The sequence below is a fragment of the Leucopleurus acutus genome (assembly GCF_964270905.1).
Source record: "Leucopleurus acutus genome assembly, chromosome: 19".
In the NCBI taxonomy this organism is placed as follows: domain Eukaryota; kingdom Metazoa; phylum Chordata; class Mammalia; order Artiodactyla; family Delphinidae; genus Leucopleurus; species Leucopleurus acutus.
The window spans coordinates 60,132,974-60,156,963 of NC_139161.1; the positions used below are offsets into that span (position 1 = coordinate 60,132,974).

The following is a 23,990-nucleotide window of genomic DNA, read 5'->3' on the forward strand; positions in this document are numbered from 1 at the left end:
ATGAATAGCATGGTATGTGGATTATTTCAACCACATGTTCTAATTTCACATGGAGACGTGCTCTCTTTTCTCTTTATTTATTTATTTATTTATTTTTGGGCTGCGTTGGGTCTTCATTGCAGTGCGCAGGCTTCTCATCGTGGTGGCTTCTCTTGTTGCGGAACACGGGCTCTAGGCGCACGGGTTCTAGAGCGCAGGCTCAGTAGTTGTGGTGCGCAGGCTTGGTTGCTCTGCGGCATGTGGGATCTCCCCGGACCAGGGCTCGAAGCCATGTCCCCTGCATTGGCGGGCGGATTCTTAACCACTGCGCCACCAGGGAAGTCCCCTCTTTATTTCTTCTAAAAAAACTTTTGTGATGGAGGTGTGACGTACATACAGTAAAGTTTGCAGATCTCAGGTGTACAGTGCGTGCCCTGTGCCGCATCACCCAGACACAGAACTTTGCTGGATCTTGCTTTCTTGAGCTGCACATTCCCTACACTTACCTGAAGGGTTCAGACATGGAAAAGCAGTGATTGGAGAGAAACTGTTCTTACTTCACCATGTCAGTGAAGAGAAAAGGTCACACTTGTCGTTCATCTGTAAATAGATGGACTTTGCTTCATACGTGGAGCCCTTTATGTCATAGCTGGTTAGTCTTTTCTAAAGAAATGCTATTGTATTCTGAATGCCTAAGAAAATGGAATAACGTGCTGACATTTAGATCATTTTAGTCAATAAAATGTAAAGCCAGTTATTTTCTAGAACTTTGCGGAATCTGCTCTTTCTGCTAAAGCCGAAGTGCACCTAGAATGATGGCTTCATGTCAATTTTTCCGCAGCTGTGTCTGCTGGCGAAGTGCTTTAAGCCCGCCCTCCCGTACCTGGACGTGGACATGGTGGACATCTGCAAAGAGAACGGGGCCTACGAGGCCAAGCACTTCCTGTGCTACTACTACTACGGCGGGATGGTCTACACCGGGCTGAAGAACTTCGAGCGGGCACTCTACTTCTACGAGCAGGTAGTCGGCGCTCCCCCGGGGGCGTATGAACTTGCAGGCTGGCGGCTGGAGCTGCAGGGGAGGGTCCTTTCAGAGGCCGTTTCCCTGTGGCCAGGGGCGCAGGGCAGGGGAGGGATGGGCACTGTGGGGCAGGCCGACCAGGCTTTGCCACGACCCCCGTCTGGTTTGGGTTGAGTTGTGCGTGTCTCTTGACTTTGTAGCTTCCTTTGTGTGTGGGGAAGGGATGGAACCGAGTGACCTTTGACGCATCTTCTTGTTCTGAAACCAGATGTGACGTTCGGTTAAGTTTTTCTTTCTTTCATTGTTTTTTTTGGCTGCACCGCGTGGCCTGTGGGATCTTAGCTCCCCGGCCAGGGATTGAACCCAGGGCCACAGCAGTGAAAGCGCTGAGCCCTAACCACTGGACTGTCAGGGAACTCCCGAGTTTTTGTTACTTTAATAAATGAAACATTCTTCTGGTCTGTAATTCAAAGGGTGTGAAGGAGTACACAGTGAAGAGTGCCTCCCACCTTTGTGTCTGTGTAATGAGACATATTGCGCAGCTCTGCAGCTTCACTCAGGGTCTAACAAAGATAGACAGTACAGTACTGGCTACAACCAGTGTTTTAGGATAAATTTGCCAGATGTCCATAAGTTGTTTCATTCAGAGCACATGTTCAGGTAATAAAAGACATTGCAAGCCTCAGAGGCGCTCATGGTGTATTTGAGGTGCTGTAGAAGCCCCCGCACAGACCTGTGAGTGGGTGTCGCCTCAGTGAGCGGGAGCTGGCCAGCATCGCTGGGGGCCTAGGGCAGGGTGACCGCAGGTGCTGTTGGCAGGGGCGATATCTTTCAAGGACGTGACTGGTCAGGTAGGACCTTCCAGGGGACTACACTGACCGTACGGTCACAATCTCAGTTCCTCAGAAAACTGCGAGCACACACCCGCAGCGACTGAACGCGCGGTGGCTCTGCAGCCTAGCAGAGGTGGGATGAGCCCGCCGATGGTCTGGGGGTGCCGAGACATGGGCGCGCGGCAGGAAGGTGCGCGGTCTGTCACAGAGAGTTGAAATGTCAAAGACACAGCATGTTTACGTTTACAGCTAGAAGGCTTTTACCTGATAAACCACGTAGTCCTTCTTTAGCCCAAGTGACAGTCTACTTCATGGCGCTGTGTCTTCATGATGTACATCAGCTCCAGGTAGTATTAGTACCTTAATTTCAGGAGGTGACACAGATTTTGTTTTACTGCCTTTTTAAAATCCAAAAGAAGGATGCACTTAGTGAAAAACATTCAGATCACGCAGCATTATATAAAGTAAAGAGTGAAAGTAGCCTCCTTCTCTTACCCCGTGCCACATGTGGCCCTGGCAGTTCGCTAGCCCCCGGTCGGCGTGGTACTCTAAGCAGGTTTGCTGCTTCGTCATTAAAGCAGTGCTGCGTGTGGATCGTGGCACTTGTGTTCTTCTGCACTTGCATGAGTGTTTCCGCTGAATAATTCTCAGAAGTGCCTTGTAGGCTCAGTGGCTTGGATTTTGATTTGGAACATTAGGGCTGATTTGGGTGTGATAGTTTTGAATTCTTAACCCTCATGAATCCAGGTGAAAAAAGGTGGAAAGGCAGCCTCAGGATTGGAGGAAATATTGGCAGATCACATTTCTGATAAGAGACTTACATCCAGAATATACAAAGATGTCTTAAAACTCAATAAAATTTTAAAAATGGGCAGTGGGTTTGAATAGACATTGCTCTAAAGAAGATAGACAGATGGCTAAAAGCACTAGTCATCAAGGAAATGCAAATCAAAACCACAGTGTGATATCAAGTCACACTAGGATGGCTGAAGTTAAAAAGAGAGCCAGTAACGTGTCGATGAGGATGTGGGGAAATCAGAGCCCTCGTGACTGCCAGCGGGGTGCACAGTGGTGTGGCCGCTTTGCAAGTAGTTCTGCGCTTCCTCAAAACGTTAAACCTACAACTTCCAAATGACCTGGCACTTCGCTCCCAGGATTGCACCCGAGAGAAGTGAAGACAAATGTCCACTCAGATCCATACATGAATGTTCACAGCACCATGATGATTCACGTGGCCAGACGCCCGCCAGCTGAGGATCTGAGTACACAGAAGGTGGGGCACTGTTGGCCCATGACACAGATGAGGTCCTGACACAGGCCACTGCAGGGTGTGCCCTGAAAATGTCACCTGGAAGCTGCTCACGAAAGACTACATGAAGCCATTTATGGGACTTGCCTGGCGGTCCAGTGGTTAGGACTCCGTGGTCTCACTGCCCAGGGCCTGGGTTCAATCCCTGGTTGGGGAACTGGGATCCCATAAGCCACGCAGCGAGGCCACACACACAGAAAAAAGCCATTTATATGCACTGTGTAGAGTAGCCAAATCCATTGAGATGTGTAGTAGAGGAGTGGTCGCCTGGGGTTGGGGGGTGGGCGGTGACCACTGACGGCCTGGGGTTTCTTTTTAGGGGGTGAAAATGTTCTGAAATTCAGTAGTGGTGATAGTCGCACAGCTTGGTGAAGACACCAAAGCCCAGTGAGTTGGATGTGTTCAAAGGGTAAATGCTAGAGTTATTAAAAGGTAGTGATTTAGTATAAGTGCTCTTTTCCTAATTCAAGCTCCGCTGCTGTCTTCACTCCTGCTCAGGCCATCGCCACTCCTGCTATGGCTGTCAGTCACATCATGCTGGAGGCATATAAAAAGTACATTCTCGTTTCTTTGATACTGCTTGGCAAAGTGCAGCAGCTGCCGAAATACACGTCTCAAATTGTGGGAAGATTCATTAAGGTGAGTTTTTAAAACAGAAGGATTTCCTAGGTGACATGTTCTGTTCATAGGAAATTGTGGTGATGCATAGCTCTGTCATCTTTTTTTTTTTTTTTTTTTTTTTTTTTTGCGGTATGCGGGCCTCTCACTGTTGTGGCCTCTCCCGTTGCGGAGCCCAGGCTCCGGACGCGCAGGCTCAGCAGCCATGGCTCACGGGCCCAGCCGCTCCGCGGCACGTGGGATCTTCCCGGACCGGGGCACGAACCCGTGTCGCCTGCATCGGCAGGCGGACGCTCAACCACTGCGCCACCAGGGAAGCCCTCTGTCGTCTTATTCTGCGGGCCCTAGCTCTCCCGGCACGTTAAATTAGCAGATGCTCACTTGCCGGCTGCTGGGCGTGTGGCAGAGCCCGAACCCTCCCAGTCCGTGCACATCGATCGCCTGACGGACCGCGATGTTCCTAGGAATCTGTTTTCACACTTTTGCTCTGGGTGATCATAGCTGTAGATGTTTAAGGTCCTAGAAAAGCAGTGCTGACTCTGTTGGACTCTCACTTTGACCAAGTGCCGGGGAATCTTATTAGACCCCAAGCGCTGCTCACAGAGCTGCTCTTGTTTCCCTGAGGACTCAGCCCTGGGACCACGTGAAGAAATGACCTACTTTTTTTTTTTTTTTAATAATACATGCTCATAGGGTTTTGTTTTTGTTTTTTTTAAACTGAAGTCACTATCATTCTGATAACAATTTTTTGCTGACCCTCCTTGTACAAAATTCAGAATTTCACTAGATCAGTGTGAGAGTCTTCCTGATGAGAAGATTTCCGTGCTGCCTTGTTGAGGGTGGCCCGTGTCCTTCTCTAAGAGCCCGTTGTGCTTCTCGGGCTCCAGGCTTTTAGTCACATACGGGGGCATGGGGGTGGGTAGAAGGACGCGCAGGTTTGGGGAGCTCCCGGGGTGATTGAGGTGGCCCTAGGAGGAGGGCCTTTGTAAGGTGAGGTCCCCATGACTCAGCCTCCTTCCCCACAGTTGTGGTTTGTTGGCGGTGATATCAGAGTGGTGAAGAGGGCACAGGCTTCAGGGTGGGGATGCAGGTTTGAATCCGTGTCTCAGGACCGCGGACCTACTCGTGGGCCTGGGTCCAGTTTCTCACGTATAAGAGAGAGGGGAATGCGTGCACACGTATGAGATAGAGGGGGACGCATGTGCATGTAGTAAGAGGGCAACGTATGTTCACGTAATGAGACGGGAACGCATGCGCACGTAATAAGGGCAACGCATGCTCACGTAATGAGATAGAGGGGAATGCATGTGCACGTAATAAGCTAGAGGGCAATGCATGCGCGCGTGTAAGCTAGAGGGCAACGCATGCTCACGTAATGAGACAGAGGGGAGCGCATGCGCGCGTGTAAGCTAGAGGGCAACGCATGCTCACGTAATGAGACAGAGGGGAGCGCATGCGATGGTGAAAGCAGCACAGCTCTGAGTGCGCCCTCAGCCCTGTTGTCTCTGGTCCCCCCAGAAGTGGCGGGTTGTCCCGTTGCGCCCGGTGAGGTATGTGTGAGAGGGAGAGGGAACTGAGGAGGGTGGGAATTTTCCTTCTTTCTTCCCAAAGTGGTTTATCAAGGGAAAAGTCAAGAGCCCCTGATGGAGAAAAAAGACCTGTGTGCCTTTACTAACTGTGTGTACCGCACTTGCTGTGCAGCAGTTTGCTCTGTACTGCAAAGTGGGTGTTTTTTTTGTTTGACAGTAAACTACTCCATGGTGCATTTCTATCCTTGGTCTTGAAAACTAGGCATTTGCTTTGGGTAAATTATAATTTGTTAGGTAACAGTGAAGGATGTTGAATGTACTTGCTCCAAATTTAGTGCCATGTTTTCTTTTGCGTCTTACACAGGCTCCGTTCCTCTAACTCTCGAATCTGGTTTCTTCCCGCCTGCACACCTTTAGCCTCTTAGCAACGCGTACCACGAGTTAGCGCAAGTTTATTCCACCAACAACCCCTCGGAGCTCCGCACCCTGGTGACCAAGCACAGCGAGACCTTCACTCGCGACAACAACATGGGGCTGGTGAAGCAGTGCCTGTCCTCGCTGTACAAGAAGAACATCCAGAGGCTCACCAAGGTGAGGCCTTGGCCGGGCCCCTCCGACCCTGGGCTCCTTTTCTCCCCTCGCCCCCCTCAGCGCCGGGGCAGCAGCACAGGGTCTCGTCCTGAGGAAGAGCTCTCCCAGCTGACTCCCTAGGGCACTTTGATGGGTGCTTTTGGTCTTTCCAGTGCTGGGGCAGGGTATTTGAGAAGAGGGACAGGTGAAGGGCAAGAGGTAGGAGATATGGCGACCCTGGGAGGTACAGACAGGGAGCCCGGGGGCGTGGCCATGCTGCTCTGGACCCTGCGGCGGGCTGACGCACGCGGGGGCACAGGGCCAGCACGCTGGAGCTGGGGGAGGTGAGCCGATCGTGTATTTTCTATTTTCAAGATGAAAATAAACCTAGTGGCTTTTGATGACGGAAAATACGCTTATTATCAAATGTTAAAACCGTCCAGGAAAGTGTAAAAAGAAAAACGAAGCTCCCCACGAGCCAGGAAGGCGTTTGCTGCAGGCAGTGGTAAACCAGCAAAGAGCAGCGGCGACCGGGACGGTGCGGCTCCTCTCCTGGGGCTTAAGGACGGGGCTGTGGGGCTCCAGGCAGAGGAGGGGAAAGGATGCTCTCAGTTGACGCGAGGGCCAGGGAGGCTGGAGGGGACCAGGGGGAGGAGGGGCAGCCGGGGAGGCCGCCACTGCACGGGGAGAATCGCTCCTGGAGCAGGAGGAGAGGGAAGGGTCACCGCACACGAGGAGGAGGCCCCTTCCAGACACTCCAGACCTCCGTCTGTAAGAGGAAGATGGAGACACGAAAGAGAGAGCGCCTCGAGAAGAGGAAAAACAAATGTCCTGTCAGAGAAAAGCCAACTGGACCCGTAGGCTAAAAAGACCGGACCTAAAAGATTCAAGGTGACCAGCAGCTGAATTCTCCCCACAGTGTTTTCCATTTGGCCCAGGTGCCAACACAGCTGCTCTAAGTACAATAAGTTTCTATCTCGCCATCGAGAGGAGCTGCTGGGAAACAGCTGCACCCGTAGGTGACTGGTACTGGGAGTTTAGATGGAAAACCAAAATGTGAACAAGGAGAGAAGACAGTGCACGTTCAAAAAAATGTTAAGTTACAAAATGGCGAATGAGAGTTAAATGAAGAATTAGAACTTAGGGAATCTAGTAAGTAGGCATCACTGCGAAAATCATCAGCTAAACTCTTGTGAAATAGTCAACCCCAGTTCGTCACTTTGGAATCAGTTGATAGCTTATACCGAGAAGTCGGTATGCTTTATATGGAAAGTGCAGTTTTCCATTTTGGATTGGATAAACACGGATCCAGAGTGTGACCAAACAAACATGAAGGGCCTTGGGTGGCCAGTCCAGGGCGGGGCAGTGGCTTCACAGTCACCAGCGTCCTGGTCCTACTGTGCTGACTTACCATTGATTTGAGTCCGCTGGGCTGATAAGCCCTTCCCGGCGGCCTTGGGGGGGCATCACAGCTGCTGGTGGGCAGGGGCGCCGCCATGGAGGATGCGTGGCGTCATGCCGTGGTGCCAGAACAGTAGATGGGGCATCAGAGGATTTTCCAGCCAGGTTAGTAGTCTGCTATTCAAAGGGCAAAAAAATCAGGCTTTTAAAGAAGTCTCAGCAGGTGTACTGTATGTGGGTGTCGGGATGAGAGGCTGCTGCAGGGCCACCAGGGAAATGGGCTTATCATGTGAGGCTCAGATCTGCTCCACGTTCATGATTTGTGGGCGTCTCTCTAAATCCCTCTGCTCTGTGTGTAGACACCCCATTAACTGTAGTTGGGATCATACTGTATGTGCTGTCCTGTACACTGCTTTTTTCACTGTCTTCACCTTGTTTCCATGGCAATGTAAGCCTGCACCACAATGACTGTATATCATACTCTGTTGTACAGGTGGTCACAACTCACTCAACCAGTCCTCTTCTGGTAGACATTCCAGTGGAAGTTTCTCCTTATTTTGAAATGAGGAAAAGGACAGTTCCGGGTATTTAGAAATGTTCACTTTTGAGTCCTCATTGGCGCTAAACTACTTAGATACTTCTTAGGATTAACAGTAGTTTCATTTGCAGAGGGCATGCTACTCTTTGAACTAAAGTATATGTATCGGTAGAATTCTCGGTCATTGACTTATCAAGAGTTTTCAACATCACAGTCTTAACATGGCCTGTTGTGAAAATGCCATCATTGTAAATATTGCCAGCCGCCCTAAAAAAAGAGTTCTTTTAATTTGTTCCTGGAAGGGGGCCTTTTCATCAAGTCCCAGGCAAACCCATGATAAACACTGGTTTCCTTTTAACCCCCATTTGTTTACACATTCTAGTTTTGAATTTTGAAGGACGAGTGTGATTTTTTTTCAATTTTATATTATTTACAAGGTAATATGTTTACAATACGAAATTCAAAGACACAAAAATCTCCATCCAGTTCCTATACCCCAGCCGGCCTTTTCTTTCCCCAGAGGCAGCCTGGTGTCACCCGCTTCTCGGATATCCTTCCAGAGATCATCTGTGCACATAGGCACATGCACTCATACGCATGTGTGCTGTCACACGTATGCACTCTTTCCTTGTACACAGATGTGAGCGTGCTGTAGACCCTGTTTTTTTTTTTTTTTTTAACATCTTTATTGGAGTATAATTGCTTTACAATGGTATGTTAGCTTCAGCTTCACAACAAAGTGAATCAGTTATATATATACATATGTTCCCATATCTCTTCCCGCTTGCGTCTCCCTCCCTCCCACCCTCCCTATCCCACCCCTCCAGGCGGTCACAAAGCACCGAGCTGATCTCCCTGTGCTATGCGGCTGCTTCCCACTAGCTATCTACCTTACGTTTGGTAGTGTATATATGTCCATGCCTCTTTATCGCTTTGTCACCGTTTACCCTTCCCCCTCCCCATAGCCTCAAGTCCATTCTCTAGTAAGTCTGTGTCTTTATTCCTGTTTCACCCCTAGGTTTTTCATGACATTTTTTTTTCTTAAATTCCATATATATGTGTTAGCATACGGTATTTGTCTCTCTCTTTCTGACTTACTTCACTCTGTATGACAGACTCTAGGTCTATCCACCTCATTACAAATAGCTCAATTTCGTCTCTTTTTATGGCTGAGTAATATTCCATTGTATATATGTGCCACATCTTCTTTATCCATTCATCCGATGATGGACACTTAGGTTGTTTCCATCTCTGGGCTATTGTAAATAGAGCTGCAATGAACATTTTGGTACATGACTCTTTTTGAATTATGGTTTTCTCAGGGTATATGCCCAGTAGTGGGATTGCTGGGTCATATGGTAGTTCTATTTGTAGCTTTTTAAGGAACCTCCATACTGTTCTCCACAGTGGCTGTATCAATTTACATTCCCACCAACAGTGTAAGAGGGTTCCCTTTTCTCCACACCCTCTCCAGCATTTATTGTTTCTAGATTTTTTGATGATGGCCATTCTGACTGGTGTGAGATGATATCTCATTGTAGTTTTGTTTTGCATTTCTCTCATGATTAGTGATGTTGAGCATTCTTTCATGTGTTTGTTGGCAATCTGTATAGCTTCTTTGGAGAAACGTCTATTTAGGTCTTCTGCCCATTTTTGGATTGGGCTGTTTGTTTTTTTGTTATTAAGCTGCATGAGCTGCTTATAAATTTTGGAGATTAATCCTTTGTCAGTTGCTTCATTTGCAAATATTTTCTCCCATTCTGAGGGTTGTCTTTTGGTCTTCTTTATGGTTTCCTTTGCTGCGCAAAAGCTTTTAAGTTTCATTAGGTCCCATTTGTTTACTTTTGTTTTTATTTCCATTTCTCTAGGAGGTGGGTCTAAAAGGACCTTGCTGTAATTTATGTCATAGAGTGTTCTGCCTATGTTTTCCTCTAAGAGTTTGATAGTTTCTGGCCTTACATTTAGGTCTTTAATCCATTTTGAGCTTATTTTTGTGTATGGTGTTAGGGAGTGATCTAATCTCATACTTTTACATGTAGCTGTCCAGTTTTCCCAGCACCACTTATTGAATAGGCTGTCCTTTCTCCACTGTACATTTCTGCCTCCTTTGTCAAAGATAAGGTGACCATATGTGCGTGGGTTTATCTCTGGGCTTTCTATCCTGTTCCATTGATCTATATTTCTGTTTTTGTGCCAGTACCATACTGTCTTGATTACTGTAGCTTTGTAGTATAGTCTGAAGTCAGGAAGCCTGATTCCTCCAGCTCCATTTTTCGTTCTCAAGATTGCTTTGGCTATTCAGGGTCTTTTGTGTTTCCATACAAATTGTGAAATTTTTTGTTCTAGCTCTGTGAAAAATGCCAGTGGTAGTTTCATAGGGATTGCATTGAATCTGTAGATTGCTTTGGGTAGTAGAGTCATTTTCACAATGTTGATTCTTCCAATCCAAGAACATGGTATATCTCTCCATCTATTTGTATCATCTTTAATTTCTTTCATCAGTGTCTGATAATTTTCTGCATACAGTTCTTTTGTCTCCTTAGGTAGTTTTATTCCTAGGTATTTTATTCTTTTTGTTGCAATGGTAAATGGGAGTGTTTTCTTGATTTCACTTTCAGATTTTTCATCCTTAGTGTATAGGAATGCCAGAGATTTCTATGCATTAATTTTGTATCCTGCTACTTTACCAAATTCATTGATTAGCTCTAGTAGTTTTCTGGTAGCATCTTTAGGATTCTCTATGTATAGTATCATGTCATCTGCAAACAGTGACAGCTTTACTTCTTCTTTTCCGATTTGGATTCCTTTTATTTCCTTTTCTTCTCTGATTGCTGTGGCTAAAACTTCCAAAACTATGTTGAATAAGAGTGGTGAGAGTGGGCAACCTTGTCTTGTTCCTGATCTTAGTGGAAATGCTTTCAGTTTTTCACCATTGAGGACGATGTTGGCTGTGGGTTTGTCATATATGGCCTTTATTATGTTGAGGAAAGTTCCCTCTATGCCTACTTTCTGCAGGGTTTTTACCATAAATGGGTGTTGAATGTTGTCAAAAGCTTTCTCTGCATCTATTGAGATGATCATATGGTTTTTCTCCTTCAATTTGTTAATATGGTGTATCACGTTGATTGATTTGTGTATATTGAAGAATCCTTGCATTCCTGGAATAAACCCCACTTGATCATGGTGTATGATCCATTTAATGTGCTGTTGGATTCTGTTTGCTAGTATTTTGTTGAGGATCTTTGCATCTATGTTCATCAGTGATATTGGCCTGTAGTTTTCTTTCTTTGTGACATCCTTGTCTGGTTTTGGTATCAGGGTGATGGTGGCCTCGTAGAATGAGTTGGGGAGTGTTCCTCCCTCTGCTATATTTTGGAAGAGTCTGAGAAGGATAGGTGATAGCTCTTCTCTAAATGTTTGATAGAATTCGCCTGTGAAGCCATCTGGTCCTGGGCTTTTGTTTTAAGATTTTTAATCACAGTTTCAATTTCAGTGCTTGTGATTGGTCTGTTCATATTTTCTATTTCTTCCTGATTCAGTCTTGGCAGGTTGTGCCTTTCTAAGAATTTGTCCATTTCTTCCAGGTTGTCCATTTTATTGGCATAGAGTTGCTTGTAGTAATCTCTCATGATATTTTGTATTTCTGCAGTGTCAGTTGTTACTTCTCCTTTTTCATTTCTAATTCTATTGATTTCAGTCTTCTCCCTTTTTTTCTTGATGAGTCTGGCTAGTGGTTTATCAATTTTGTTTATCCTTTCAAAGAACCAGCTTTTAGTTTTATTGATCTTTGCTATCGTTTCCTTCATTTCTTTTTCATTTATTTCTGATCTGATTTTTATGATTTCTTTCCTCCTGCTAACTTTGGGGTTTTTTTGTTCTTCTTTCTCTAATTGCTTTAGGTGCAAGGTTAGGTTGTTTATTCGAGATGTTTCCTGTTTCTTAAGGTAAGATTGTATTGCTATAAACTTCCCTCTTAGAACTGCTTTTGCTGCATCCCATAGATTTTGAGTCGTCGTGTCTCCATTGTCATTTGTTTCTAGGTATTTTTTGATTTCCTCTTTGATTTCTTCAGTGATCACTTCGTTTTTAAGTAGTGTATTGTTTAGCCTCCATGTGTTTGTATTTTTTACAGATCTTCTCCTGTAATTGATATCGAGTCTCATAGCGTTGTGGTCGGAAAAGATACTTGATACAATTTCAATTTTCTTAAATTTACCAAGGCTTGATTTGTGACCCAAGATATGATCTATCCTGGAGAATGTTCCATGAGCACTTGAGAAAAATGTGTATTCTGTTGTTTTTGGATGGAATGTCCTATAAATATCAATTAACTCCATCTCGTTTAATGTATCATTTAAAGCTTGTGTTTCCTTATTTATTTTCATTTTGGATGATCTGTCCATTGGTGAAAGTGGGGTGTTAAAGTCCCCTACTATGAATGTGTTACTGTCGATTTCCCCTTTTATGGTTGTCAGTATTTGCCTTATGTATTGAGGTGCACCTATGTTGGGTGCATAAATATTTACAATTGTTATATCTTCCTCTTGGATCGATCCCTTGATCATTATGTAGTGTCCTTCTTTGTCTCTTCTAATAGTCTTTGTTTTAAAGTCTATTTTGTCTGATATGAGAATTGCTACTCCAGCTTTCTTTTGGTTTCCATTTGCATGAAATACCTTTTTCCATCCCCTTACTTTCAGTCTGTATGTGTCCCTAGGTCTGAAGTGGGTCTCTTGTAGACAGCAAATATATGGGTCTTGTTTTTGTATCCATTCAGCCAATCTGTGTCTTTTGGTGGGAGCATTTAGTCCATTTACATTTAAGGTAATTATCGATATGTGTGCTCCCATTCCCATTTTCTTAATTGTTTTGGGTTCATTATTGTAGTTCTTCTCCTTCTTTTGTGTTTCTTGCCTAGAGAAGTTCCTTTAGCAGTTGTTGTAGAGCTGGTTTGGTGGTGCTGAACTCTCTCAGCTTTTGCTTGTCTGTAAAGGTTTTAATTTCTCCATCAAATCTGAATGAGATCCTTGCTGGGTAGAGTAATATTGGTTGCAGGTTTTTCTCCTTCAACACTTTCAATATGTCCTGCCACTCCCTTCTGGCTTGCAGAGTTTCTGCTGAAAGATCAGCTGTTAACCTTATGGGGATTCCCTTGTGTGTTATTTGTTGTTTTTCCCTTGCTGCTTTTAATATGTTTTCTTTGTATTTAATTTTTGACAGTTTGATTAATATGTGTCTTGGCGTATTTCTCCTTGGATTTATCCTGTATGGGACTCTCTGTGCTTCCTGGACTTGATTAAGTATTTCCTTTCCCATATTAGGGAAGTTTTCAACTATAATCTCTTCAAATATTTTCTCAGGCCCTTTCTTTTTCTCTTCTTCTTCTGGAACCCCTATAATTCGAATGTTGGTGCGTTTAATGTTGTCCCAGAGGTCTCTGAGACTGTCCTCAGTTCTTTTCATTCTTTTTTCTTTATTCTGCTCTGCAGTAGTTATTTCCACTATTTTATCTTCCAGGTCACTTATCCGTTCTTCTGCCTCAGTTATTCTGCTATTGATCCCATCTAGAGTACTTTTAATTTCATTTATTGTGTTGTTCATCGTTGCTTGTTTCATCTTTAGTTCTTCTAGGTCCTTGTTAACTGATTCTTGCATTTTGTCCATTCTATTGTCCATTCTATCTCCAAGATTTCGGATCAACCTTACTATCATTATTCTGAATTCTTTTTCAGGTAGACTGCCTATTTCCTCTTCATTTGTTAGGTCTGGTGGGTTTTTATCTTGCTCCTTCATCTGCTGTGTGTTTTTCTGTCTTTTCATTTTGCTTATCTTACTGTGTTTGGGGTCTCCTTTTTTGCAGGCTGAAGGTTTGTAGTTCCTGTTGTTTTTTGTGTCTGTCCCCAGTGGCTAAGGTTGGTTCAGTGGGTTGTGTAGGCTTCCTGGTGGAGGGTACTAGTGCCTGTGTTCTGGTGGATGAGGCTGGATCTTGTCTTTCTGGTGGGCAGGTCCACGTCTGGTGGTGTGTTTTGGGGTGTCTGTAGACTTATTATGATTTTGGGCAGCTTCTCTGCTAATGGGTGGGGTTGTGTTCCTGTCTTGCTAGTTGTTTGGCATAGGATGTCCAGCACTGTAGCTTGCTGGTCGTTGAGTGAAGCTGGGTGCTGGCGTTGAGATGGAGATCTCTCGGAAATTTTTGCTGTTTGATATTATGTGCAGCTGGGAGGCCTCTTGTGGACCAGTGTCCTGAAGTTGGCTCTCCCACCTCAGAGGCACAGCACTGACTCCTGGCTGCAGCACCAAGAGCCTTTCATCCACAGGGCTCCTTAATTTGGGATGATTCGTTGTCTATTCAGGTATTCCACAGATGCAGGGTATATCAAGTTGATTGTGGAGCTTTAATCCGCTGCTCCTGAGGCTGCTGGGAGAGATTTCCCTTTCTCTTCTTTGTTCTCACAGTTCCCAGGGGCTCAGCTTTGGATTTGGCCCCGCCTGTGCGTGTAGGTCGCCGGAGGGCGTCTGTTCTTTGCTCAGACAGGACGGGGTTAAAGGAGCCGCTGATTCGGAGGCTCTGGCTCACTGAGACCGGGGGGTAGGGAGGGGCACGGAGTGTGGGGCGGGCCTGCGGCGGCAGAGGCCGGCGTGACGTTGCAGCCTGAGGCGCGCCGTGCGTTCTCCCGGGGGAGTTGTCCCTGGATCCCGGGACCCTGGCAGTGGCGGGCTGCACAGGCTCCCCGGAAGGGCGTGTGGCTAGTGACCTGTGTTTGCACACAGGCCTCCTGGTGGCGGCAGCAGCAGCCTTAGCGTCTCATGTCTGTCTCTGGGCTCCGCACTTTTAGCCGCGGCTCGCGCCCGTCTCTGGAGCTCCTTTAAGCAGCGTTCTTAATCCCCCCTCCTCGTGCACCAGGAAACAAAGAGGGACGTAAAAGTCTCTTGCCTCTTCGGCAGGTCCAGACTTTTCCCCAGACTCTCTCCCGGCTAGCCGCGGTGCACTAACGCCCTGCAGGCTGTGTTCACGCCGCCAACCTCAGTCCTCTCCCGGCGCTCCGACAGAAGCCGGAGCCTCAGCTCCCAGTCCCGCCCGCCCCGGCGGGCGAGCAGACAAGCCTCTCGGCTGGTGAGTGCCGGTCGGCCCGATCCTCTGCGCTGGAATCAGTCCGCTTTGCCCTCCGCACCCCTGTTGCTGTGCTCTCCTCCGCGGCTCCCAAGCTCCCCCACTCCGCCTCCCGAAGTCTCCACCCGCGAAGGGGCTTCCTAGTGTGTGGACACTTTTCCTCCTTCACAGCTCTCTCCCGCTGGTGCAGGACCCGTCCCTATCCTTTTGTCTCTGTTTAGTTTTTTCTTTTGCCCTAACCAGGTACGTGGGGGGTTCCTTGCCTTTTGGGAGGTCTGAGGTCTTCTGCCAGCGTTCAGTAGGTGCTCCGTAGGAGTTGTTCCACGCGTAGATGTATTTCTGGTGTATCTGTGGGGAGGAAGGTGATCTCCGCATCTTACTCTTCCGCCATCTTCCCGGAAGTCCTCGTAGACCCTGTTTTGCATCCTTTTTTATATTTAACGATGCACATGTCTTGGATTCTTTTCCAGCTCATAAAAAGTGTCCATACCCAGTAAGTTTTTTTACAACCGTGTATGAGTCCGTTCGTGTAATTGTGCTGCACTCAGCCAGTCCTCTGCTGACGGACTTCTAGGTGGTTCCAATCTTTGCCGTTGCAGGCGGTGCTGAAATGGCGGTGCACACGTCATTTCAGATGTACAGGATACACGTGTGGGGTACTGCTTAAAAGTCATTCGTCCTCTAGAAAACTGATGCTGAAACCTTAGTTTATGCATTGCATGTCATCTTCACAACAAAAAGTTATCTTGTACAGTATTGGAAAGCTTTTCAAAGACTCGGTAGAACTCTACACAATTAATAAAATTTCTTTCCTCAGCGTTTCTACTTGTGATTAATTAACTTCTGAATTTCAGACCTTTTTAACGCTGTCATTACAAGACATGGCAAGTCGTGTGCAGTTATCTGGACCTCAGGAGGCAGAAAAGTATGTCTTGCACATGGTGAGTGTGTTGCTGTTTTTCAAAAAGTAATCACTGTATTTTTGTCCTTGTAACAGGTGTTTATGATAGAAAATACAAAGGAGGACGAAGGGGGCCCAGCCAGCGTCAACCACTGTGGACATTTTTGTCGATTTCCTTACAGTCTTTGAGGTTTTCCCGTGACATGTACTCATGTGTCACACACAGTGGTGTCTTAGCAGTGCTCCGTATTTATATTTTCATTGTCACAGTTTTTGTGAATATCATTTAAAACACTCATGAAATACTTCAGATAATACAAAGGGACACAAAGCAGTGCTGCTCTGCCTGCTGGTCTGTGATGAGCCCACGGACGAGCCATATGTGGGGCAGGGCCCTGCTGCCCTGAGGAAGTCCTGTGCAGCGAGGTAGGGGCCTGGTGACCTCATGGGTGGCAGTCTGACTCACCCCCCTCCTGGGCCGTGTCACCCCGAGACCACACTCAGAGCAGATCCCCACACGCTCAGCTCCAGCTGCAGATAGCAAATGTCACAGGACACCTGAGACCCGTTTACTTCCCAGTTGTAACTCCCCACTCCCCAAATTTAGATGCGCATTTATTTATTTATTTATTTGTTTTTTAAAGGTTGGCATTTTTATATTTATTTATTTATTTACTTACTTTGGCAGGGCTGCATTGGGTCTTCATTGCGGCTTGCGGGCTTCTCATTGCGGTGGCTTCTCTTGTTGCTGAGCATGGCTCTAGGCACGCGGGCTTCAGTAGTTGTGGCACGCGGGCTCAATAGTTGTGGCGCACGGGCTTAGTTGTTCCACGGTATGTGAGATCTTCCCAGACCAGGGCTCGAACCCGTGTCCCTTACTCTGGCAGGCAGATTCTTAACCACTGCGCCACCAGGGAAGTCCCTGGATAAGCATTTAAATGACTATGTGGTAACCCACCAAGTTGAAATAGCATCATTTAATTATTCTGTTACACAAACGCATGCCTCCGATCTGATCCCAAGAGCAAACCTCTGTCCTTAGCCCGGGTCAGGCACGTCTTCTCATGTAGAAAGTCAGCATTCTGCGTTTTCTGCTAGTGATCTCCCCTGTGATGTCAGGAGTGCTGCCAGGTCCGGATTAGGAGTCATGAAACTGTTTTCAGTGTGATAATGGAGTATTTTCTTTCCATAGTTCTATTTACAAATGTTTGGAGGTTTTTTCCTTCAACGTAATCCTCCAAACACAGAGACACACATCCCAAACAAACAAAACCCGTCCCACCTCCCCAGCCTCGGAGCGCCTGCTGAGAGCACCTTGCCGCCCACAGGGTTTCGTCCCGTGGGTCAGCCGCACACCTCCCCGGACTTGCTCGTCAGCGGTGCGGACACAGCTAGCGAGGTGCTTGCCCAGCCCAGACGGACCCTGACAGGTTCCAGACCCGCTGGCGGTGTTCTATCTGCCGGAGACACGTGGCATTTGCCAGGGCAGATGTCTGAGGGCGCTTCTGGTCGTCACAGCTGGGGGTGCTACTCACATGTAGCGGGTAGAGCCGGGGGCACTGCTCAAGCTCCCACGATGCAGGGGGCTGCGCCCGCCACAAAGAATTGTCTGGCTCAAAACGTCAGGCCACCCCTGAAAAATCCTGCCCTACCGTGGAAAATTTATGAAGGCAGGGGTTGTTCTTTAAATAAGACTCCATTTTTTTAGAGCGGTTTGAGGTTCATAGCACAATTGAAGGGAAAGGACAGGGCTCCCCGCCCCACACGTGCGCAGCTTCCCCTTATCAGTATCCCTGCCGGGTGGGACAGTTCTTAGCAACTGACAGCCCTACACAGATGTGTCACCATCCCAAGGCGTTAGTGTACACTAGGGTTCGTTCATGGTGTTGGACGTTCTGTGGGTTTGCACAGGTGTATAAGGACATGGGTCCATCATTATAGTATCGTGTGGAGTATTTTCATGGGTTTGCACAGGTGTATAAGGACATGGGTCCATCATTATAGTATCGTGTGGAGTATTTTCATTGCCCTGAAAGTCCTCTGTCCCTCTCCCCCACCCCCACTGATCTTTTTATTTTCTCTACAGTTTTGCCTTTTCCAGAATGTCATATAGTTGGAATCATACAGTGTGTAGCCTTCTCAAACCTGCTTCCAGCCCTACCTCTGCCTAGAAAGGTTATTATTATCCTGATTTCTAACGGCCTAGTTTTAGTCATGTCCTATTTTTGAGTTTTATATAAAAGGCAACGTACAGCATATGTACTTCGGAACCTGGCATTTTTTGCTCAACACCATGAGATTCATGCACAGTGTTGCGTATCATCGTAGTTGGTTCATTTGCAGGGCTGCAGTGTTCCACTGTACGAGGCTGCCTTTCCGTTCCCATCAGGGGACGCTTGGGTTGTTTCCAGTTGTAGTTACTACAGAGAGTGCCACTGTGGTGAGCCCGGTGTGCATGTCCTTCCCCTTTGTGAAGAGGCAGCTCTCTTTGCTCATGGGGTCAGAGTTACGCCTTCTGTTTAGTGTGTGTTGGGCTGTTGGTGTTTCATTAACTGGGGCCCATCCCTTTCCAGGATGGAGAGGAGCAGACCAACTCAGGCAGCTCAGTTCCACTGTGACAGACCACCGTCACCTGGGGAGCAATTTGTTAGAATAACACCTGTTTGGGATTTTATTGGCTTCTCGCTTTTTACTTCATGGACAGGATTTGGTGATGAAGTTCCAACAGATAAATCCCCAGTTGTTGATGCGAAGAACAAAGACCTTGAAACTGCCTTGGAATCAACTTTGGCAGAAAAGTTTTCTTAAAGGACCAGAAGACAATTTCTACTGGGGTGAAACAAAAATGTGTTAGGGTTTCACTTTTTAAAATGCAACGGCAACGTCAGTTATATCTCACAGAAATTTTCTAAAGATGTAAGGGCACTTCCAAAACATTATGCTAGAGAAGCAAGACACTGAGACCATATATTGTCTGACTCCATTTGTATGAAACATCCAGAACAGGCAAATCCATGGGGCAGAAAGTAGCCTAGTGGGTGCAGGGGGCTTGGGAAGAGGGGAAATGGGCAGTGACTGCCTAAATGGGGCGGGTTCCCCGTGGGGGCAGTGAAATCTTTTGAAACAGGGTAGAGTTGGTGGCTGCACATCACAAGTGTAGTTGAATCCTCTGAATTGTTCACTTTAAAATGGTTAATTTGGGACTTGCCTGGCGGTCCAGTGGTTATGACTCTGCGCTCCCAATGCAGGGGGCACAGGTTCGGTCCCTGGTTGGGGAACTAAGATCCTGCATGCCGCATGGCCAACTAAATAAATAAACTAAGTAAAGTGGTTAATTTACCTCATGTGGATTTTACCCCTTCACATCTGTCTTGGTGCAGAGCACGTGACAGGTATTGAATAGATACCTTTGAATAAGCAGGTGGTGCTTATAAATACACATACAGATGTATTTATTGCTTTCTGTGATTTCTCCTGATTGTATTGAAACACTGCATATTCACATCGTTTTTGGGTCTAAACTGCTTTCCTGATTTTTCTTTTATAGATAGAAGATGGTGAAATTTTTGCAAGTATTAATCAGAAGGATGGGATGGTCAGTTTCCATGATAACCCTGAAAAATATAATAACCCTGCCATGCTTCATAACATCGATCAGGAGGTAAATATGAATGCCAGGTGTTTTGGGCTGATGTTTATGATGTTATACCTGAAACGCTGACTCTATATTCCGAGATAATTTTAGCTCTAAATACGGGTAGTTCCCAACTAGTTTTCTAAGAACATCTCATCTCTTAGAAAGTTAGTTTCAAGGTGGACTCTCCCAGGTTGTGCGATTGTAAGTAGGTGGCGGGTTAGCTTATTTGTCTAGCTCACCAAAGCCGCCTCCAACTCCTGAAACAGTTGAAGGGTCTTAGAATCGGTACGGTTTTATCCGTACCCAGTGGCCACCTATACTGTAGAGCCTTCAGTAATGTGAATCTGGAGCCCCAGCTCAGGAAGTCAGGAATCTCCTGTCTCTGCTGCGGGAGAGCGGGCAGCTGGAGGAGACGAGCCGTCCGCGGTTGCCCCTGGGCAGCAGCGTGGGCCCCGGAGCGCATCCTGCTCCGCGTGCTTGCCGGGATCTGGACATGAGCCAGGAGTGTATGGGTGGTCTGGTTTCTTACCTCTGTTTAGGCAAATGGATTGAACTGAACAGCTCCAGAACCTTCAAAGCAGTATGTCTTCACAGTCTGTTTTTGGCAATTCCAAGTTTTCTTTAAAAAACCCTGAAAACGGGAAGGTTTTTTTGGTAACTCATGTGATGGCAAATGAATATTTTTAGGTTTCACTGCAAAAGATGTCAGCGTGTTTGATGACGGGGTGCTGCCCCAGGTCCTGCTGTACTGTGTTGCTGACGGAATCCAAAACTGACTCCAGAATTCATCTGGCCCCAGGGTTGTGACCCTGTAGCACCCACAGTAATAGTCTAGGCTAAAAAGGTGAAGTTGCCCTAAACCCACTCACTCAGCGCATCCACACCTGTCTGCCACGCAGATGCTGAGGTGCATAGAGCTGGACGAACGGCTGAGGGCCATGGACCAGGAGATCACAGTGAACCCCCAGTTCGTGCAGAAGGTGACTGGGGCCCCCTCACTCACGGAGTGGGCCAGGCGGGGCGGGGTGGCATCCTCCATCAGGTGTGTGAGCTTGTGCCCAGAAGCCATATTGGGGAGGCTCACAGAGACATACTCGTTGGGGACGTTTCCAGACTCCAGGCTGGAAGTGTGTTTAGGGATGAGGGTGGGGGTCCTGGACCTGCCTCCCCCGCACACGGGGTGGCATCCTCGGGGGCGTAGGTGTCGGGGCTGGCGGGAAACCCTTGGCCAGGGCAGACAAGTGCACTGCCTCTCTCCCTCCCTTCCAGAGCATGGGGTCACAGGAAGACGATTCGGGAAACAAGCCATCCAGTTATTCCTGAAGCCAGTGCCCCTCCTGAGTTTCAAAGAATCCTTCTCCGTGTACGGGGCAGGTGTCGGGAAGGCAGCAGGGAGGACCAGGCCCGTCTCACCTAGACACTAAGGCGGTGTGTTTTGTTTTGACGTCTTCGGTCCTGTGTGCTTTCAGAAAACCATTCTCTCTGCAAAGAAAGGAAAATGTTTTCAAACTTTAAAGTCTGTTGTGGATTTATTTATCCTCAGATTAATGTGGTTATTGCATTAAATCTACCTTTTTGTTTTAAATTATTTGAACATTGGCGTGTCTTCTGTATCACTTTTTTCCTCAGAAAAGCTTTTAACAAACATATTCATTGTGAACAGGTACAGATTTTAGGAATTCTTGGAAGATGTGAATCTAAAGTTGATATCAGGGGACTTCCCTGGTGGCGCAGTGGCTAAGAATCCACCTGCCAATGCAGGGGACACAGGTTCGAGCTCTGGTCCGGGAAGATGCCACATGCCGTGGAGCAACTAAGCCCGTGGGCCACAGCTACTGAGCCTGAGCTCTAGAGCCCGCGAGCCACAACTACTGAACCTACGTGCCACAACTACTGAAGCCCACGCGCCTAGAGCCCGTGCTCCACAACAAGAGAAGCCACTGCAGTGAGAAGCCCTCGCACCGCAATGAAGAGTAGCCCCCGTTCACCGCAACTAGAGAAAGCCCACAGGCAGCAATGAAGACCCAAAGAAGCCCAAAATAAATAAATTTATTAAAAAAAAAGAAATTTTCCCTCTATCACTGTGGCAAGTTAGACAGTCTTGTTTTTATAAAAACAATTGGACAACTTCTGATTTACCTGGATCTGAATTAAAATCACCTCAACTGTGTTCGAGAATTCTAGTAGTTGCCAGTCATGGCTATTGAAGGAAAAAGTAACTTTCTTGTGGGCTCCTCATGTGGACACTACTAGATTTTTCCCCGAATAGTGATTCATTGAAACACCGCATTATTTTGAAACTTTGATTTCCAGAGGGCCCGGTGTTTAGGGCCTGGTCCCACGTTCGCAGGGCACTCACGTGAGCCCCTCCTGTTGGGGTTGGGGAGGAGGGCCCTCACTCCCGGCCCTCACACCTGCCCTCGTGTGTTCTCTTGGTTCCGGGGCTAGAGCTCTGCAAACCTAGGGAGGGAAGGAGCAGGCCACCCTGCAGTCGGCTCAGGACCCTGGCAGGGTGCTGGGGATCCGCCTCACTGCAGCCCCCGTGTCCACGTGGCAATACAGCCCAGGAGGCAGGCCTCCCCCTCCACAAACCGTCGGGGACCCAGTTCCACAGGGCACCTCCTCCAGCCACCTACATTCTATGAATCCCTTGGGAGACTTTTTTCCCTTTTCTAATGTGTGGTTAATGGCTCTGCTACACTGTTTCTATTCAACTGTCCAGCGGTTTCTCTCGACAGCAGTGGCTTTTGAAAATCTTGGGTCAAGATGAGTGGCCTCGTTTGTTACTAGAAGTGAGCATGAGACCCCACATGCTGAGCAGATGTTGCCTGGCACTGCCTGAGTCTCGTTTTTGAATAGTTACCAGAATCTGTTTGCGTGAATAGTTAAGATAGCCTCAGCCATTCCTTGGAGTTAATTCTCAGCAGCAGCTCCCTTTGTGAACACGTTCACTTATGAATACCTGTAGCATTTTGATGGTGCCCGAAGATGGTGAGCTTGCACCTAGGCAAGTAGGGCAGTTTCTGAGGTCCAAGGACGTAGCCTGGGGTTGGTGTTCATTAGTGGACCTACTGTTTCTCTGTGGACTCTTAAAGTGTGTCTTTTCATGGTGCTCTCAAATGTTAATAAGTACTCCAGATTAACGAGAATAACTGATCACCCTCAGAATTCAGTACTTGCGTTATATGTGTTTCTATTTGTATCGGTGCCCAGTGGGAACCCCCCCACCTCCCCTCAAAGGGACAGTATTCAGCTTCTAGTCTAGACTTTATTAGGTGAGTAGCTTGGTCTGCGGGGCCTCCAGTTTGAGATATACTGGTATAAGGTATTCTTTAAAGAAACATCTGGTTGCATGTTTTTGAAATGACAGTAGATGTTTTCTGAGCCAAAGAATGGTACTAAATGGGCAATAATGGAATTTTTCTGGCCTGCATGGAAGGCACCTTCTTTACTTTGTTTAGTAAGTACATTGGAATCCCAAGCAAAGCTGGATAATAGAACATTCCTGGGAAGAATCCTAACTAGCCCTAGTAACAGGATATAATGCCTGTGTCATCTAACCAGGGACAAATGCTTTTACTTTTCTAGTACATAATTTAGCAGAGGGTCTTATAAACCCCTCTTAGCTTTTTAAGCGTGGCATTCACAGGTGGACCGTCCTTGTTCACATTCCCTCCTCTGTCTATGCCAATGGTCAACTTGTGTTCTAATTCTCTTCTATTACTTGCTTTTCAAAGATGCAGTTTTGGATTTGTAAATTCTAAGTTTCTGGGTTGCAACTTGAAACAGTAGCCAATTTGTAGAAGAAAACTGTTATTTGCATGTAAGCCTGAGCAGTTGCAAAGGGCCCAGAGAAAATAAATGACAGAGTAAATCAGATACTTGTGAATGGGGAAATATGATGGCTACTCTTTTTAGGCAGTTAAATTACTTAACGGTGGTGCACAAAGACAAAATCCTATCTGTATCCTGTTCTAAAATCAAAAGCTGAAACCAGAGAACTTTTGCTAATTGTAAAAGGCATTTAATAAGCCTGTATCCATAATGGACTGTTAAAGTTTATTATTAGACTAAAAAGTAGCTGCTTGGGGTTTAAGAAGCGGCTAGTATTAGATTAAAACACAAGCAAGCTATCAGTTGAATTCTAATTGGGGAGGAGAATTAATTTTTTTAAAGTTTCCTGAAAGTGCTGTGATAAAAAATGCAAAATAAACTGTAGGGTTTTTTTTTTTATAAGAGATAATATTGGACGATTAGTAATTCTTGCCTTGCAACTGGCCGGACACCTTATACGCAGAGTTGACTGTCTAATATCCCAAAACCTCAACGTGATATACAAGTCCTGCACGAGTTCTCCTTCTGAAATATTACCCATTACTTGCTGCCGTTCAGCAGCTGGACAGACTCCCAAACTGTTATACATATCTAAAAACCCAGGGAATGCAAGAAATGAAAGCTGAGATGATTATTTATTCTTATAACAGGGAACCTATTATAGTACTCTTAAAATGACATGATTAAAAGTGTTAGATCCAACTTGCCT

General features: G+C 46.6%; 1 protein-coding gene across 1 annotated transcript in view; it reads left to right on the forward strand.

The window, feature by feature from the left end:
- Nucleotides 1–20,989, forward strand: part of COPS3 (COP9 signalosome subunit 3) — a 30,093-nt gene extending 9,104 nt beyond the window's left edge. Inside the window, exons 6-12 of the mRNA XM_082859941.1 lie at nt 821–1,000; nt 3,641–3,781; nt 5,707–5,880; nt 15,764–15,850; nt 19,358–19,471; nt 20,347–20,427; nt 20,717–20,989. Of these exons, the coding sequence (XP_082716067.1) occupies nt 821–1,000; nt 3,641–3,781; nt 5,707–5,880; nt 15,764–15,850; nt 19,358–19,471; nt 20,347–20,427; nt 20,717–20,770 (831 nt within the window). The 3' untranslated portion in view covers nt 20,771–20,989. The remainder of the gene's footprint in view (nt 1–820; nt 1,001–3,640; nt 3,782–5,706; nt 5,881–15,763; nt 15,851–19,357; nt 19,472–20,346; nt 20,428–20,716) is intronic.
- The last annotated feature ends 3,001 nt before the right edge of the window (nt 20,990–23,990 follow it).